We start from the raw sequence: 16,089 nt of genomic DNA, 5'->3' as shown, positions 1-16,089 counted from the left end.
TAAGAAGTCAGAGGAGAAGAGAAAGGAACTGAAAAGGGGTATGGGCGCTCCAGAGGTAGCTTTTCAGAAACTCATCCAGACTGGGGGGAGCACAGGATGTCTTCTCTGTGCTCCATGTGTGCCCTGCGTCAGTAGGAATGAAGACTGTCTGACAGTCTGGGAGCTGGACACACAGCTGCATCCTCCTACCACCATAACCAGACAAATCCCAACTAATACCTCCAGTGTCTCTCACTTTCAGTCCTGGTTTAAAAAATGTATCACACACCTGGTCTTCAGGCAGTGACACCTTCTGGGGACTTAGGGCACCTCCTTTCACCATCCTGGGGCACATTCGTCTGGGGGGGTGGGGGGAAGGCCAGAATGTGAGCACCTGAAAGACAGGCATTCATGCTGCCTGCAATCCTGTCTCCCAAGAGATGAACCACAGGCAGAAGCTTGCCATATCCCTCTCCCTGTAGCAAATGGTCATCTCCCAGTAAGGATGTCAATAAAATGATGTCAGAGGAGCAGAAAAATGTGTCACTGGTGACAAGACTGTTCGGCCACAAAGATGAGGGCAGGGTGAGGCAGCATCTGTCCGTGTGCGTGGACACCTCCCCAGGGCAGGGCAGGCTCTCTTGGTGCGAGGGAGGTTGTGGGGAGAGCCTGGCCAACTGCAGGCCCATGACAGCCCAGACCTCAGGGCAGAGCCTGTCTACCTTTCCTGTTGTCCTCGGGAAGAGGTTCTTGCTCACAGTAAAGAACAATAGGAAGTATTAGGGGGTCCCTTTGGCTTCCTCTTTCTGCTGACTCTCTAGTGTGTTCCTGGAGAAGGAGATGGGCCTGACCCCTCCATTCTCTCCATCCTCCACCAGGCTTGATGGTGAAGGCACCAGAAGGGTGTCCATGTGCCTGGCAGGAAGGGCTCCCTCTTCTGTCTGTATTGAGGGCCAGCACAGCACCTGACCCATGGTGGGCACCCAAGAGCTATTTGTTGAGCCAGTGAATCCTCTCAGTTGACTCCAAAGGCAGTTGTCAACGAGGGTTCCCAGTAGGGTTTGAATACCGACTGGCACTTGAGTGGAGTAAATCTGTCTGCTCTGCAGAACAGCACTCATTTGGATGGATGTCTTTGGTTGTGTTCGTTTAAAAAAAAAAAAAAACAGCCCTCCGTGTTTGGGTGCCATGAGGGGTCCCGCTCAGATAGTCCATGGCAGGAACATATGTGTCCCTCCAGAGCACAGGTTTCCCAGAACTGGCAGGTGTAGGGTGTCCACAGCACAGACCAGCAGTGAGTGTGAGTCACAAAATAGGTGTTTGGTCCATGGAAGGGTTCCTGAGTAAAGAGGGAATGCCTCCCTGTTTTTTGTGAAATTGTCCTCGTGTGCAAAAAAGTAATAATTATATGCAACAATTAATGCCCAGTGAAAGGATTGCTGAATAAATTATAGGTGTTGCAATATCATACAAATAAATAAACCCATGCAAAACCGAGGCATAGAAAGGAACTATCAGAAGGAAAGCCGTGAAAATGTCCCAAATAGTTGCCTTTTGGTCATTGCCAGCTGCCCTTACTCAGAACATGCCTTTTCGTCACCATTTTCCAAAATGTTTCAACAGATGGAAAAGAAGAAGCAAGAGAACAAAATGAGAAGAGACCAGTTGAACGACCAGTACTTGGAACTATTAGAAAAGCAGAGGCTGTACTTTAAGACTGTGAAAGAGTTCAAGGAGGTGAGAACAAGGCTGGGCAGGGCGTGGAAGGCGAGGGCGAGGTTTGTGTTCATCCCTGGGTGAGCCTTTGCAAGCCAGAGCAGTCCCTTGGTTTTCTGCTGATCTGTACTGGGAAATAGCAGGTTGGCAGTGTGATATGACAGTGAAGCATGGGTCTAAGTGGTTCATGATGGCGTTGCTTTGTGGCCCATCTTGTGGCTCTGATTGAACATTCAAAGAATCACTTTTGTTTTCCTAACACTCAGTAAAGCAGAACATACTCACAAGTAAAGTGACATCATCAGCCCATCTCAGGGCCACCTGGAACCAGTGTTATGGATTCAGATTGAGAATTTTCCCTCCTTCCAGTCTTAGGCTGGAGAAGGACCTTGAGAAACCAGTGGAGGGAGGGAGAGCTTTGAGTGCAGCAGGCTTGGGTTTAGATCCTGCCACCCACTGGCTTTGCACTTGGGGCAGGGAAAGGGGGGAGGACCTTCATCCCTGTGGGGTCAGGTGGGAGAGGGAAGCATCCAGCATGTGCCTGGCACTTAGCACACCCATTCTCAGCCGAATTTTCTTTGACCCTGTCCTTTCCCCAGCATTTGGACAGGGTTGCCCTCCATCGTTTGAGAAAGAAAAGCGTCCTTCTCTTGAGAGATTCTCCGTAAAGAAGACTTCATTCCGTCACTTGCCAAGATCTCATCAGCTTTATTTTCAGGAATTTTCTACCTCTTTCTAATGTAAATCCATGTGGTTTTAGTGAATTTAGAGATTGATGAAAATACAGGGGAGCTAAAGGTAGTTGTCATCCTGGTGCGTGGTCTGTGAAACAAAAAATATAGTCTCTCCACACCAGTGATTTTTTTCCTTACATGTTTCTTACGGCTCTTCTCTCTTCCTTCCTCCCTTCCCACCTTTTCCTTCTCTACTTCTCCTTCCCCTTTTTGTAACTTAACTTTTGAGAGCCACAGTATAGACGTCTCAGAATCTCCCATCCTTTCTGTAAATGTTCTTGTAGTTCCTGCCATGGCCCCAGGAACACATCAGGTGGTAAAACAGACCAGATTCCTGTGTCCAGGAGCTTATTTTGTGGTGGGGAAGGCAGATAGCAAGCTAAGAAACAGAGCCTCTCATAAACAAGTAGTAATGAATAATGAGTAATTCCAGGAGTTCCTGTTGTGGCTCAGGGGGTTAAGAACCTAGTGTCCGTGCGGCTGCAGGTTCAATCCCTGGTCTCACTCAATGGGTTAAGGATCCAATGTTGCTATAGCTGTGGCGTAGGCCTCAGCTGCAGCTCTGACTTGACCCCTAACCTGGGAACTTCCATATGCAGATACAGCCCTTAAAAAAAAAAAAAAAAAAATTCCAGTCTTTGCTGCAGGACAGGGGGATGACTTATATAGAGGGTGTGGTCAGGAAAAGCCTGTCTCTGGTGAGAAGGACTTGCTTGGCCTTGGGCAGAGTGACCAGGCAAGGTGCTCCAGGCCAGCAGAGGTTGGGGCTGAAGGGCCAGTGAGTGAGCTGGCAGGGAACAGATGGGAATCCCCTGCTCCCCACCCAAGCTTTTTTTTTTTCCCCCAAATAATGCATAAAGAGAAAAGGCCCTGAGGAGAAGAACTACATTTTGGATGTTGCACATACAACAAAAACAAAAAGCAGATGAGTTGGGGAGGATGAGTATAAGCTATCAAAATCAAAGCAAATAGAAGTGAAATGGGAAAGCTCATTCTTGCACTGCAGGCTCTGGGGGCTGCAGGCTGGGGGTGATCCCAGAAGAAAACGGTTCCCTCACGTATGTTACAACCTTGGCACAGTTACTCTCAGACACTGAGACAATCTCAGATCGGTGCTGGTCTCAGTTGTTTTCAGTCCAAAGCAAGTCAGAAGAAAAGGGCGAATGTAATATGTTCTTAGACAGCTAAATGTATTTCCTTTAAAGGATTCACCTTTTTAAAAATGGCACGCCCTCTTGTTTTTTTGTTGTTGTCAAAATTATCTCTCTCTTATAAGATGATGGTGATAGTACTCCTTTTTTAAAAAATCATTTTACTTTGCAAAAATTTTAAAGAGACAACCACAGGTTCGCTTTCCCAAATCTTAATTTTTTTCAAGCTCCTCTGAGGTAACTTGGGGTCACCACAGGTGCTGAGGCTTGCTTGCTGCTCCCCAGTTTTCATCCCATTCTTTCAGCTAGAGTAATTGTGCTGTTTTACATATCGCAGCTCCAGGTAAGATCTCTTTTGTGGAAGAAAAACAGTGAAAAGTCTGACCTTCATCCTAGGATGGCATCTGCTCCCATAGCCCCCTCTGTTCTGCCTCTTTTATTTTCCTTTCCCCAACCTGCGTGGTCTTCTCCCACGTTCTGAATTCTCGTTGCATCCTGGTCCCCAGCACTGTGCTGAGCAGTAATTATTCACGGACCACAGTTCATCCAGAACTTGGTCTCTGACCGCCATAGTCTCCCTTAGTGGGGTTCAGTTGACACCACATTGACTGAGCCCCAGTGACGCCCATGGGGTCCAGGCAGACACCAGCTCACACCCCACCCCTGTCCTGACTCCAGCCTCCTTTGGGATCAAGGCCTTTGTGAGTAGAGACATTGGGAATGTCTAAAGCTCCATTGGCTGCTCACCATGGGAGGGTTTATTAATAGCAAATCTGCCAGGAAACAGCACGTACTCTCAAATTACCTTAATTGCAGTATTACTAGTTATGTTTCTAAAGTACAGTCTCTCTCTAAGTCACCAAACCAAGATTTCCATTCCAGCCCAGCACTGATGAATGCCAGCCCTGCATTTTTATGATACTGGCTTTGGGCACATCCTCTGGAATGAGAGGAGCTCATGGTGTCTGGCACATGTAACAGGCCCCATTCAGTCTTCAGCAGGAAAGAAGCAGAAGTGAGGAAATATTTTCCCTTTTTTTTTTTTTTTCCCTAGGAAGAAATACCTAAAGGGCCTTTACTGTATTGCTCTGAACAGACAGACTCATTCCTTAGGATCCCAAAAGGTTTCCAGGAGATTGCATGCAATTTAATCAGTGCTCACACCGGTCATATGACAGCCTCGGATGTCTTTACTGAAAAAGCATGGTCTCAGTGTGTGGTGTGATAAACAGAATCACTCTACCACAGCAGTGTTTTGATGCTTCTGAGGTTTTGTGCATGACTTTTTTTTTTTTTTGCTTTATTTAAAAGGGGAGGTGGGTGACAATTGAAACTTATTTCTTTATTCGTTGTCATATGAAACTTATTTATTTCTTTATTCATTTCCATAATGAAAGATTATGGAAATTTTCAAAAATGCACAGGAGAAAGTAGTATAACAATATAATAGTATGACTCTCTGCCTGTTCTTATTCCTTCTTTGTCCCTCCCCACTTTTTTTGGGGGGTAGGGGGGGAGCTGGAGTTTTTTCCCCCAAGCAAATCTCAACTCATTTTAAATAGGAAAACTTTATTATCAACTTTTCTAACACAACAAACGTTACTCATCTTCACTTTCTCTTCTCATCCCAGGAAAAATTAACCATCTAATTAACCATCTCCCCCTCCAACATGTGCTAGAAACTTGTCAGACTGTCTTATTTCTGGCAGAATAATTCAGCTTTACCCCCAACCCAGAGCCTAGCCACTCCCCAGCTCTGGGCAGAAGATTCACATAAACCCATCAAGAGAACCAGGGTCATTTGTGGCCAGAAAGAGCAAAAGGCCTCCAGAGAGGTGGGAGCACCTGGCAGGGCCCAGGAAGAGAGAAACATTGACGCTGGGGGTCTTGGATGCAGAAGGGTTAAGGGTGACAGAAAAATTTTCTTCCATACTCAGTGGATCTCCAGGGAAGCTTAGCAGCTGGGGCCCTGGCTGCACTGCTAGGCCTGCACCCTCGGGCTCCGCCCCTCCTCCCACCGTCCACTCACCTCTCACTTAAAACACGGCTCCTTGTGACGAGGCCCAGAGAGTGAGTGGAGAGGGTTTGCTGGCAGTGGAGGGTGTCCTGAACTGTTGAGGCCACTGTGGCCAAGGGAAAGGGAGGATGCAGGGTGAGAAGGGAAGTCCAAAGTCCCTTTGGAAGAAGGGAGTCCAAAACGATGCAACAGTGGCCTAACTCCCTGGGCGTCAGATTCTGCAGCATTCTTAACCTTCACTCCTGCCGAGTAAGAGCTTTTGCACATGCTCTGCAGCCATGTGAGCCCAGGCTGCCTCAGTGACTCCTTAGGCCACCGTCTCCAAGGGCTTGCACCACTTCCTTATGGGGGGAAGGGGTTGTCCAAGATTGGCACATAAGTGGGTGCTTTCTGCTCTGCCCCTTGGGTATTTTAGAGGCTTCTTCAAGTTTTTCAGAATGGCAGTGCCCTGTCCTCTCCTATTCTCAGTCTGACAGTCTTTGTAGCTCTGGGGCACTAAAGGTCAACGTGGGGCAGGGAAGCGCCACCATGCTGGTGGCAGTGGACTGAGAGACTGGTTCACTGGTTGGCCGGGCCCTTCCTCAGGACTGGGAAGGATGGTGAGGCCAGCTCAGCCTCCGCAGATGCTAACACAGTCCCCACCTCTCCATTTCCCCTCCAGGAGGGCCGCAAGAATGAGGTGCTGCTGTCCAAGATGAAAGCCAAGGCCTCCTGAACATTCCCAGGCAGCATCAGACATCAATGATGTTTTTTTCTAAATGCCATGTATCCACTACAAGACCGTGAAATGGTTCTCAACGCTGCAATAGAGAGAGGCAGATGTGATGACCTCAACAGCCTGGATATTTTCCTTCCCCTGTTGGCCTCCATCTCATCTTTCCATTGGTTGTCATCAGTGGCACCAGACGGGCCAACATTGTGGCTTGGGTGACACCCACGATCAGTGAAGAGACGTGGGCAATATTTGTTCTCTGTGTCGATTCAGCTTTTATTTCTCCAATAACATTGCACATATGAAGGTACCTATATTTGTATGGACTCTGAATAAAGAGGAATTCATTTGTTCAGTAAGTGTTAATTGAGCAACAGCTGAGAGTGAGCACTGCGGGAGACAGAAGGGTGAGTGACACAGACCCTGCACCTCAGGCTCCCAGCATGTGACTCCAGAGCTGGACCATGGGGATTTTTTTTTTTTTCTTAGTAAACAAATCTTTTAGCTGAATGGTCAGCCCATGTGGGTACTGGTCACTTGGTCCTCTCACTGGCCCATGGTGCCTTTTGTTCCTGCTCCTCGGCTCCAGCCAGCAGGCCTAAGGGTGTGGGAGCCAGAACATCTGCCCTCGGCTTCTCCCCCACAGTCCCTTCAAGTCATCTCTCCAAAACTTGGAGACAGGGACCTCAGCTTGAGGACAGTAGGTAAGACCTTAGCACACCCTATTCTCGTGTGAGTCTGAGCCCACCTGCCCTGTGCGTGCCCCTCACTAAGAACACATCACGCGCCTCCTGCTGCTCCACAGAGCCCAGGGCTGGGCCCAGAGGTGGGCATGCCCACCTGTCACTGCCGTCCAGGCTCCTATATAAATCCCAGAGGGACTGGCCCATGAGCAGGTGCCAGAGGGTATCCCAGCAGGAAGAGCAGCAAGGTGGGCAAAGATCCCAGAACCTCAAGCAGGCAGGGTCTGGGCTAGATCTGAAGGGGGAATCATAGTTTAGTAGCAGAGATTGGTGGGAAGGCCATTTTAGATAAAGTATGACCGCAGTTAAAACTCAGGAGGGGGCGGGAAGGGGACAGTCATGCTTGTTGGGGGAAGACTGGGCGACGGGTCTCTGCAGGAGGCTTTAGGGATCAGTCTGGGAAAATGAGCCCGGAGCCACCTTTGCAGGGCCCTGAAGCAGAGGAGAGGGCTTGACTTTCTCTTCTGAAATGAGCAGTCCATTTAGACGGAGCTCCTCCTGTCTGGACCCTCAAGCATTGGCCAGTGCAAGTCAGTGAGCCCAGCACCAGGCTTGCACACATCGGCCAATTTGGACCATAAAACCTAAATGCTTAAACATGTAAATAGGGCATTCAGTGCAGTCACAGGGGCATCATGTTCATTTTAATTCTCTCTTGTGTGTATTAAGCAGGGCCAGTGTGTAGTTTAGAGAATCTCTGCCTGGATTAATAACAGCCCTCGGCTTCTGTGCCCACCTGGCGAGGCCCTTCTAGTGAGGGGGTGGCTGTGGGCACTGGTGCTGGGCCTTGCACACCTGCACTTGTGTGGGGCCCTGGGCCATGGGTGTTTATGGATTTGGACAGGGCACAGTGAGGTTAAGCAAGCCATTGCCAAAGAGCAGATGTTGCTCTGCGAGTCAGAGGAAGGAGATGATGTTTGACCTTGAAGTGTTTTAGGTTCAGGGAAACATCTAGGTTTTCTTGTCAACAAGTTCATAGACCCACTCCCAAACTACCAACTTGAGCAGTTAGATTATCCATGTGTTGTTCCCAGGTGGTGGGGAGGAGGAAAGGGTGACATCAGGGTTAGAGTGGGGGCATTTACTTTGGGCTGTTTCTAAGGAGTTTTATTTGGTTTGGTTTTGGTAGAGGGAGGTATCAGTAGATACCTTTTCCCTTTCTTGAATCCACAAGGCCTAAGCTAATATATTAGTTTCCATTCTTTGAACACATTTTGAATTAAACCGCGGATGCCAGTCTTGAGTTCCGTTTGCCACAGATAAACCTACAGGGTAGATGGTGCCTTTGTGAATGATGAGGACATGAAATGAGGAGATGCCCCAAAGGCCCCGGTCATTTCAGGGCTGCATCCTGTGTACCCACATTGTGTGGCTGGGGTGTTTTTCTGCTAATTCCACAAGCTCCTCTGGGGCGGAACATGCAGTCTAAACGACCATGAGCTGTCGGGGCAGACACTTGGTACATATTTCTTGCTTTCCTGGGCCTGAGTCAGGCTCATGGGTCGCTGGGCTCAGCTGGTCACCCTCAGGTGAGGTGCAGAAAACAACTGCGAGGCTACGTGGGGGGCTGTCTCCCTTTTTAACACAGAGGGCACCGCCCTCTAAGCTCTCATTAGCATCTGCAGTGGGTGGTTTTAACTGGGTGCTGGCTCGCTGCCCACGTTCTGTGGAGAGTGGGTCCTGCCAGTGTCCACTGGACCTGCAGTGGAACCAGAAGGCAGAAGGCCTGGTGGACAGGAGGCCTTTCCCAGGCTAAGGAGCTGCTCCCTCATAAATACACAGCTCCCAGACCTCCTGAGACCAGGAATTGGCAGCATGGGTGCTCAGGCAAGCCTCTTTCCACCTCATGAGGTGCCCTCCTGAGAGCTTGGGCTTTCACGTTAGTGGCCCTGATCACCTCTGTAAGGACTAAAGCAGCCCTGCCTGAGAGGGCACTCGGCCGTCAGCCATGGCCCGCAGGCCTGTGCCAGCCCAATCTCAGTCACCTTGGCATGGCTGGCCTCATTGTGCCCTCTCTGAAGGTGACTGATGGCAGTATGAACAAGTGTTAGCAGTTACTTTGAGCCTGGGATGCAGTTAGTTGGCCTAGAACCCACTCTGAGGAAGGACAGAGCAGGTCCTAGGAAGTGCTTCATGACTCACTCGTGGCCAGTGTTGGGGCTACTCAAGGGAAAAGCATGATTCACTTAGAGCCGGACAGTAACAAGCCCTGTGAGGTGAGGGCCCACTGTCTGTCCAAGTAGCCAGGTGGTGGCCCAGAGATCCCCAGGTTCCCAGCCCAGGCCATTCCGTCTTACAGCACACAGTGAGAGGCTGAAAATCCTGTTATCATGATCTCTCTTCTCACAGTAAATGTGTAAAAACATGAGAGAGTATTGAATAGCTGGTCTGTGGCCTATTTGATGACATGGGGACTTCAGTTCCTCAGAAGTGTTGAGTTCACACCTGTCCTTGTCTCTGCCTGAGCTGCTCTCCCTCCAAGATCCTGGCAAGGGCTTTGCCAGACCCTCTGATCCTCATACAGACCCATCAGTGTCATCTTGTAACGCTGACTACAGGCTGCCCTTCCCCGCCCCACCCCCCCAGCTCTGTCAATGGCACGCGTTTGATTCTCTTAGTCCTTTGCAGCATCTGTTGCCTGCCCTCCACTCCAGGGCATAAGGGCAGCAAAAGTAGGGACCTTGCCTGAATTGCTCACCACAGTCTCCTCAGCATCTGGCTAGGATGGATCATGAGGGCGTCCTGGCTGGATAAAATAGCTCCTCCAGATTGTAACTGTGCCTCCCAAATTAGCAAAGTGTAGATGGAACATTTCATCTAATATATTCTCAGCTTGAGAACAGGAGGCAGTTTTATTCAGCAGCTTTTGAGGATGTCTCTTAGAGTGCTGGCCACACTCACAGCCTTGATGGTTGGGATGAGAAAGGTGTCAGAGGTTTCAAACCTTTCAAAGGAATTACATTTTATAGATGTTTTTCCTCCCCATGTAGGAGGGAGTTGGGGGAGAGAGGGAGCACATGAATGTCAGAGAGTTGCTCATGACTATGTTGTGGCTTAAAGTAAGCCATGCACAAAGGTAACCATGGCTGGTGGAAATGACTGAGCCACATGGAACCAAGAAGTGGGAAGCAGCCCCTGGATACAGTGTTGGCAGAAGTATGAACTGTACAGCTCCATGGGACCCGGGGCGGGGTGGGGTGGGGGAGTTGCAGTCAGACAATATGAGATTATCTATCAAAAGTGCCAATGCACAAAACTTTCATACCAGCAATGCTGCTTCTAAGAATGTTTCCTACAGACAAGGACTTTCATTGCAGCATTATTTGTAATAGCAAAAGTTTGGAAACTATCACCAACATAGGGCAATAAATGGTTAAATTATGGTGAATCCGTACAAGGGAAGAGTAAGCCACACTGTATGTTCTGTTGTGGAATGATCCCTTAAGATGCATGGTTAAGTAGAGAAAAAGAGGCTCTTGACTTTACTAGTGTTTGTTTCTAAAAAAGGAAGGGGATGGGAGAAAATGTCTCTGGTTCTATGTATACACATGTGTGCGTACAGATGGAGGACCTCCAGGAGGACCCCCTCATAGGAACCTGAAAGCCTTGGTTGCCTCTGGAAAGAGGGGTGGGGATTACCTTTCACTGTATACCTTTTGTACCTTTTGAATTTTGTACCATGTACATGTATTACCCATTCAAAAAATAAAGTTTTTAATTTTTAATTCTGTTTTCTTCTAAAAAATAAAAACAAGACACCAGATCTGCTTTCCTTAGGAATTTTAAATCCTTGAGCCCAGAGTTTCCTGGTGGCTCAGTGGATTAAGGATCCGGCATTGGGTCACTGCTGTAGTTCTGGTTCGATCCCTGACCCAGAAACTTGCACATGTCGCAGGCACAGCCAAAAAAATTTAAGCAAAAATAAGTCCTTGAACCCAAAACTCCTTTTCTAGGGTCTAGGGAGAAATAGGGAAGTGAAAAGGGGGCTCTCTTCTGTAGAAACAGCTCTGGGGAGATGAAGCAGTGAGGGGCGTACTGCTCTGATTGTGTGAGAGGTTCGGATGGCAGCGAGGAGGATCAGGGTGGGGATATGGTGGTGTGGCTGCATCCCAGGGACAGAACAGGGCTGTTATACGGTTGCCTTTGTTGTCTGGTGAGGATCACAGCATATCCCCTGTTCCCCTGGCTTTGGGGTTTTAAGAGCTGGAGATGGTGCTCCATGGGGAGTTGTGCCTGTCTCTTGTGGAAACCTGCTTCGGGTCAGTCCTGGCCAGCAGAACTCTTTTATCCAGCTCTGGGTGGTACTGTTCCCAGGAGAGGAATCCTGACAGCTGTCCTAAAGCAGTCCTGAGAATTGTTTTCCAAGAACTGTTTTACAGATGAGTGTCTAACCCAGTTGTGACCAGTATGGAGGAGCCCTTCCTGCTGAAAATCAGCCTGAGATGCAGAGGAGAGCTTCTGTTCTGGCAGGTTGCTGGGGAAGGACAAGGTGGTGGGAGCAACCTTGGCCATTTTGAGACCGTGGGAAGGGACATCCCAGCATGGCTGGTCTCGGCAGAGTGAAAGGCTGGAAAGAGCCTGGCCCCCAAATACACCATGAGCTGTTGAACCCACCTGGGGACCACTTGCCTCCATATTTCTTGTTCCAGGAGAAAAATAAATCCCTGTTCACTCATTCATTTGAGCTTCTGCTCTGGGTCAGGCCCTGGGAATAAGACTGTGACCCAATCAGGCAAAGGAAGCTGTTTTCCTGCAGCTACCCTATATCGCATGTTGCTTCAATTGTGCTAAGCAAAAACGGACCAGAAATGTCTTCTTTGGTGGTGATGGTTGCAATTTTATAATGAGTAGTCAGGGATGACTACTTTACATTCTTTATTGAAAACTATCTCAGTTTATAGTATGGAAATTTTACCAGAGGGCCAGTTAATTTGCTGCCTTTTAGAGATAGCACACTTTATTCATCCTGTCAGCATCTTTCCGAGTTCAAAGCCTCCTGGTTTCATGTAAGCTTGCAGTAGACATGCTTTGGAGGGTTCTGCTTTACAGAAGGTCTTCTGTCCCTAATTGCCTTTCTTTCACCTTTGAGTCACCCTGATTTTCTTTGAATTCTATAAACCTCACATTGTTTTACATGCTTTTGTTTGATTTTTGTCATATATAAACCAGGTATTGGTTTTATGGTTTAAATGCTAGGGGTACTGTTTCTTTGCACAATTTTAATATTGCTGTACCTCAAAGATAGTATTTAGGAGTTTCCATTGTTGCTAGGTGGTAACAAACCCGACTAGTATCCAGGAGGACACGGTTTTGATCTCTGGCCTCGCTCAGTGGGTCCAGCGTTGCTCTAAGCTGTGGTACAGGTCACAGACGCAGCTCCAATTCGACCCCTAGCCTGGGTATTTCTATGTGCCGCAGGTTTGGCCTTAAAAAGAAAAAAAAAAAAAAGATAATATCTAGGTGTTGTCAGGTTAACTCGGGTAAGAGAGAAAATATGCTTTGCACTTTTCTAGGTTTGTATGCTCTGTTTGAAGTTTGAAACACTAGTTTTTATTATGAAAATTCTATTTAGGAAAATAAATGCTGTTTTTTGTCTGTCTTTCTTTAGGGTATCTGTGTTACTAGCATTAAATAAATTATTTATAAATAAAACCTCACAACTAATGAGGGAGTGAGTCACATAGATAGTTGTGGGAGGGGAACTTCGGGCAGAGGAGTAGGGAGAATAAAGATAGATAGAGGTGAGAGGGTGCCCAGCAGGTGAGTCTGAGGAACAGTGAGAGAACCTGGGTGGGAAACTACTGATGGATTTTGAGAAGATTTCACTAGAACCCCTGGTGGCTGTGCTGACTAAAGTCTGCAGGGGAGGCAAGGGCAGAAGCAGGAAGCCCAGCTACGCAATGACTGGTAATCCAGATGAAATACACCTGAAACAAAAGCTCTATGAGACAATGCTTACCTTTTCTGATTTTTTTTTTCCTATTCTATTTAACTTTTGAAAAATACCAAGTATTCAATTATGGGATTCCATTCTTCACTCCCCAGAATGACACCCTGGTCATGGTGCCCCAGTGGGTAGAATATACCTCTGCACCCTTTGACTTTGGTTTTGGCTCAGTCTATGGGTTGTTAGCAGCCCTGATATGGGCAATGGTCTGAAAACGTGCTGGGTGGTTGGACTTGCCCTCTTGAGAAGAACTTACCCTGCTGGCCTGATGAGGTTCAGCGACACAAAGGGACAGACAGAGACCAGCCCACAACTTGAAGCTGAGCCCAGAAGAACCCAGATTACATCAGTGAAATCTCAGAACTCACACCTCAGTAGAGAGTGAAGGCTTATTGCTGTTCGCCACGGAGATTCTATACTGATTGTGTACAGATACAGAGAACACAGCTGACTGAGACAATCACCAGCTGATTTCATGACAAGTTGTGACCTGGAACTTAAAAGACACTTCTCTGTACCACCCATCTTTAGTGTGGAGAGACCAAGTCAGGGGCCAGAAGAGAAGGTTTCTGGGGATGGTACCCACAGGTGGAAGAGATCTTCAGAGGACAGCAGAAATGAGCAGATTCCCTTAGGACCTGCCTGGGGAAAAAAATGGAGGTCAGGATAAAAGAGAGAAAAGTAGCATACTTTATGCATGACTACATTTATAAAATAAAACTGTTAGGCTAGCCACATCCATCCTGCACCCCTGGAACTTTGTAGAATTGGATTCTGACATGAAGACTCTTTAAGTGACAATTTAATCAGCAAATAAATCCTGACAAGGAAGACAGTAATTCCTGTTACAGCCTCCTAACCCTGTCTCAGTAGCGTTCTACAGGCAAAGAGTTTTGAGGCAGAACAGAGACATTAGGCTTATTAAGGAATTCCCTGCAGCATTCCCTGTAAATCTGATACTTTGTCAATAGGTTTCTATTCCTGATATTCTGTATTAAAAGGAATTACAAGCACATCCTTAGATAAAGTGAATCATCAACTGATCTGTCTCAGAAATACTTCCTTTTAAGAAAGATTGGAGTTTCCACTTTGGCAGTTGGGTTAAGAATCCTACCGCAGCGGCTCGGGTCACTGCGGAGGTTCAGGTTAAGTCCCCACCCCAGCACAGTGGGTTAAAGGATCTGGGCTCTGCTGCAGCTGCTGTGTAGGTCGCAACTGTGGTGCAGATAAAATCCCTAGCCTGGGAACTCCATAGGCTGTGGATGTAGCCATTTAAATTAAAAAAAAGAAAAAAAAAAGGAAGGCTCAACATAAATGGTCCCTTCTGCCTGAAATGCTTCCATAATGATCCTACATTGAGTCAAAGCACAGGCCAAATGAAAACAAGGATAGAGTAAACCAAAAAATTTCACCACCTCCCTCCCCTGACCAGCCTAGACTCTTCCTTAGAAGGCTCCCACCCAGAATTCAACTAGAACAACATAAGCGAACCCACATCGGGGGCAGGGGGCGGGCCCTTGCTGCAAAAATGCAAATGATCTCTGAAACATGGAATCCAATCGTTGAAATGTGGAGTCCAGTCAGCTTTCTGTTGTGTTCCTTTCACTTTCCCATGTCTGGGTTTGGGCAGACTTGAGTCCAGACACCTGTTCTGCCATGTGCTATGTGACCACAGGAGAGCTACTTACCCTCTGGGAACGTGGTTGAATGAGGACAATACCAACCTTGTAGGACAGATGTAGGAATAAATGAGCATCTGTATATGAAACCTAGTATAATAGCTACAGATGGTGGATGCTCAGTAAAGCATACCGTTAAATGCACTCCTGATTGTGTGTTTTATGGGGGATGGATGGAAGAGAAGACCAGTAACACTACCTAGTGTCATTCAGCCAAGAGGGAAAATCCCCACTAGCCCCGAGCTTGAGTTCTAGCCCTTAAAACACACCAATGACAGTGTCTGAGGTTGCTATCTGATGTATAATTTGGTGACCACCTGCTCCACTGCATCAGGGCTGTCAGACATCTTTAGGTGCTTTTTTCCCTAAAAAGTTCACAGAGGCTTGGCAGTAGCTTGTAGGAAACACACAGACTATGATGGTAAAATACAAATAGAACATGAAACACTAGGGTAGGGAGAACCTAAATAAGAATTGGGATCCTAGGAGTTCCTGTAGTGGCCCAGCGGTTAACAAACTTGACTAGTATCCAATCCATGAGGACTTGGGTTCTATCCCTGGCCTCGCTCTGTGGGTTAAGGATCCAGCATTGCTGTGAGCTGTGGTGTATGTCACAGTCGCAGCTCGGATCCTGTTACTGTGGCTGTGGCTGTGGCGGGTGGCTACAGCTCTGATTCGACCCCTAGCCTGGGAAGCTCCATATGCCATGGGTGAAGCCCTAAAAAGACCAAAAAAAAAAGACAAAAATAAAAACCAGGAGTTCCCGTCATGGCGCAGTGGTTAACGAATCCGACTAGGAACCATGAGGTTGCGGGTTCGGTCCCTGCCCTTGCTCAGTGGGTTAATGATCCGGCATTGCCGTGAGCTGTGGTGTAGGTTGCAGACGTGGCTCAGATCCTGCGTTGCTGTGGTTCTGGCGTAGGCCAGTGGCTACAGCTCTGATTCAACCCCTAGCATGGGAACCTCCATGTGCCGCGGGAGCGGCCCAAAGAAATAGCAAAAAGACAAAAAAAACCCCAAAAAGTTTTGGGATTATAGACTGGCTAGGAACCTCAAACATAAATAAGTTACCAGTTCCTACATAGATTCCAAATTGAAGCCAGAAATTTAGTTCTGTACTTCTTGATCAGAATGAAAATGGAAACATAGTCAGTTAAAAGTTTCCATTACCAGAGCTGGCCTAGTGAGTTAAGGATCCAGGGTTGTCACTGCTATGGCTTAAGTTGCTGCTGTGGCGCAGGTTCCATCCCTGGCCCAAGCAAGTTCCACATGCTGTGGGCATGACCAAAAAAAAAAAAAGAAAGAAAAATTCCCATTATCATAAGAAAACATGACTTCATAAAGAGTGTAATCAGATGTCTTCAACCCTATCTTTATGTGAAATGCATTGACATGTTTCATAAGATTATTT

At 47.5% G+C, this 16,089-nt stretch overlaps 1 protein-coding gene across 4 annotated transcripts in view; it reads left to right on the top strand.

The window, feature by feature from the left end:
* The window catches only part of CCDC93 (coiled-coil domain containing 93), a 106,787-nt gene extending 96,010 nt beyond the window's left edge, over positions 1–10,777 (top strand). For 2 of the 4 annotated variants that reach the window (XM_047772097.1, XM_047772094.1), the window contains 2 exons: positions 1,603–1,716; positions 6,259–10,777. In XM_047772097.1, the coding sequence (XP_047628053.1) occupies positions 1,603–1,716; positions 6,259–6,312 (168 nt within the window). In that variant the 3' untranslated portion in view covers positions 6,313–10,777. Of the gene's footprint in view, positions 1–1,602; positions 1,717–2,294; positions 2,898–6,258 lie in introns of those variants that run through there. The other 2 variants (XM_047772093.1, XM_047772095.1) reach the window with 2 other exon arrangements.
* The last annotated feature ends 5,312 nt before the right edge of the window (positions 10,778–16,089 follow it).

The sequence above is a fragment of the Phacochoerus africanus genome, chromosome 3 (assembly GCF_016906955.1).
Source record: "Phacochoerus africanus isolate WHEZ1 chromosome 3, ROS_Pafr_v1, whole genome shotgun sequence".
NCBI lineage: Eukaryota > Metazoa > Chordata > Mammalia > Artiodactyla > Suidae > Phacochoerus > Phacochoerus africanus.
The sequence above is the reverse complement of the archived record's forward strand: the minus strand, read 5'-3'. Positions and strand labels throughout refer to the sequence as shown.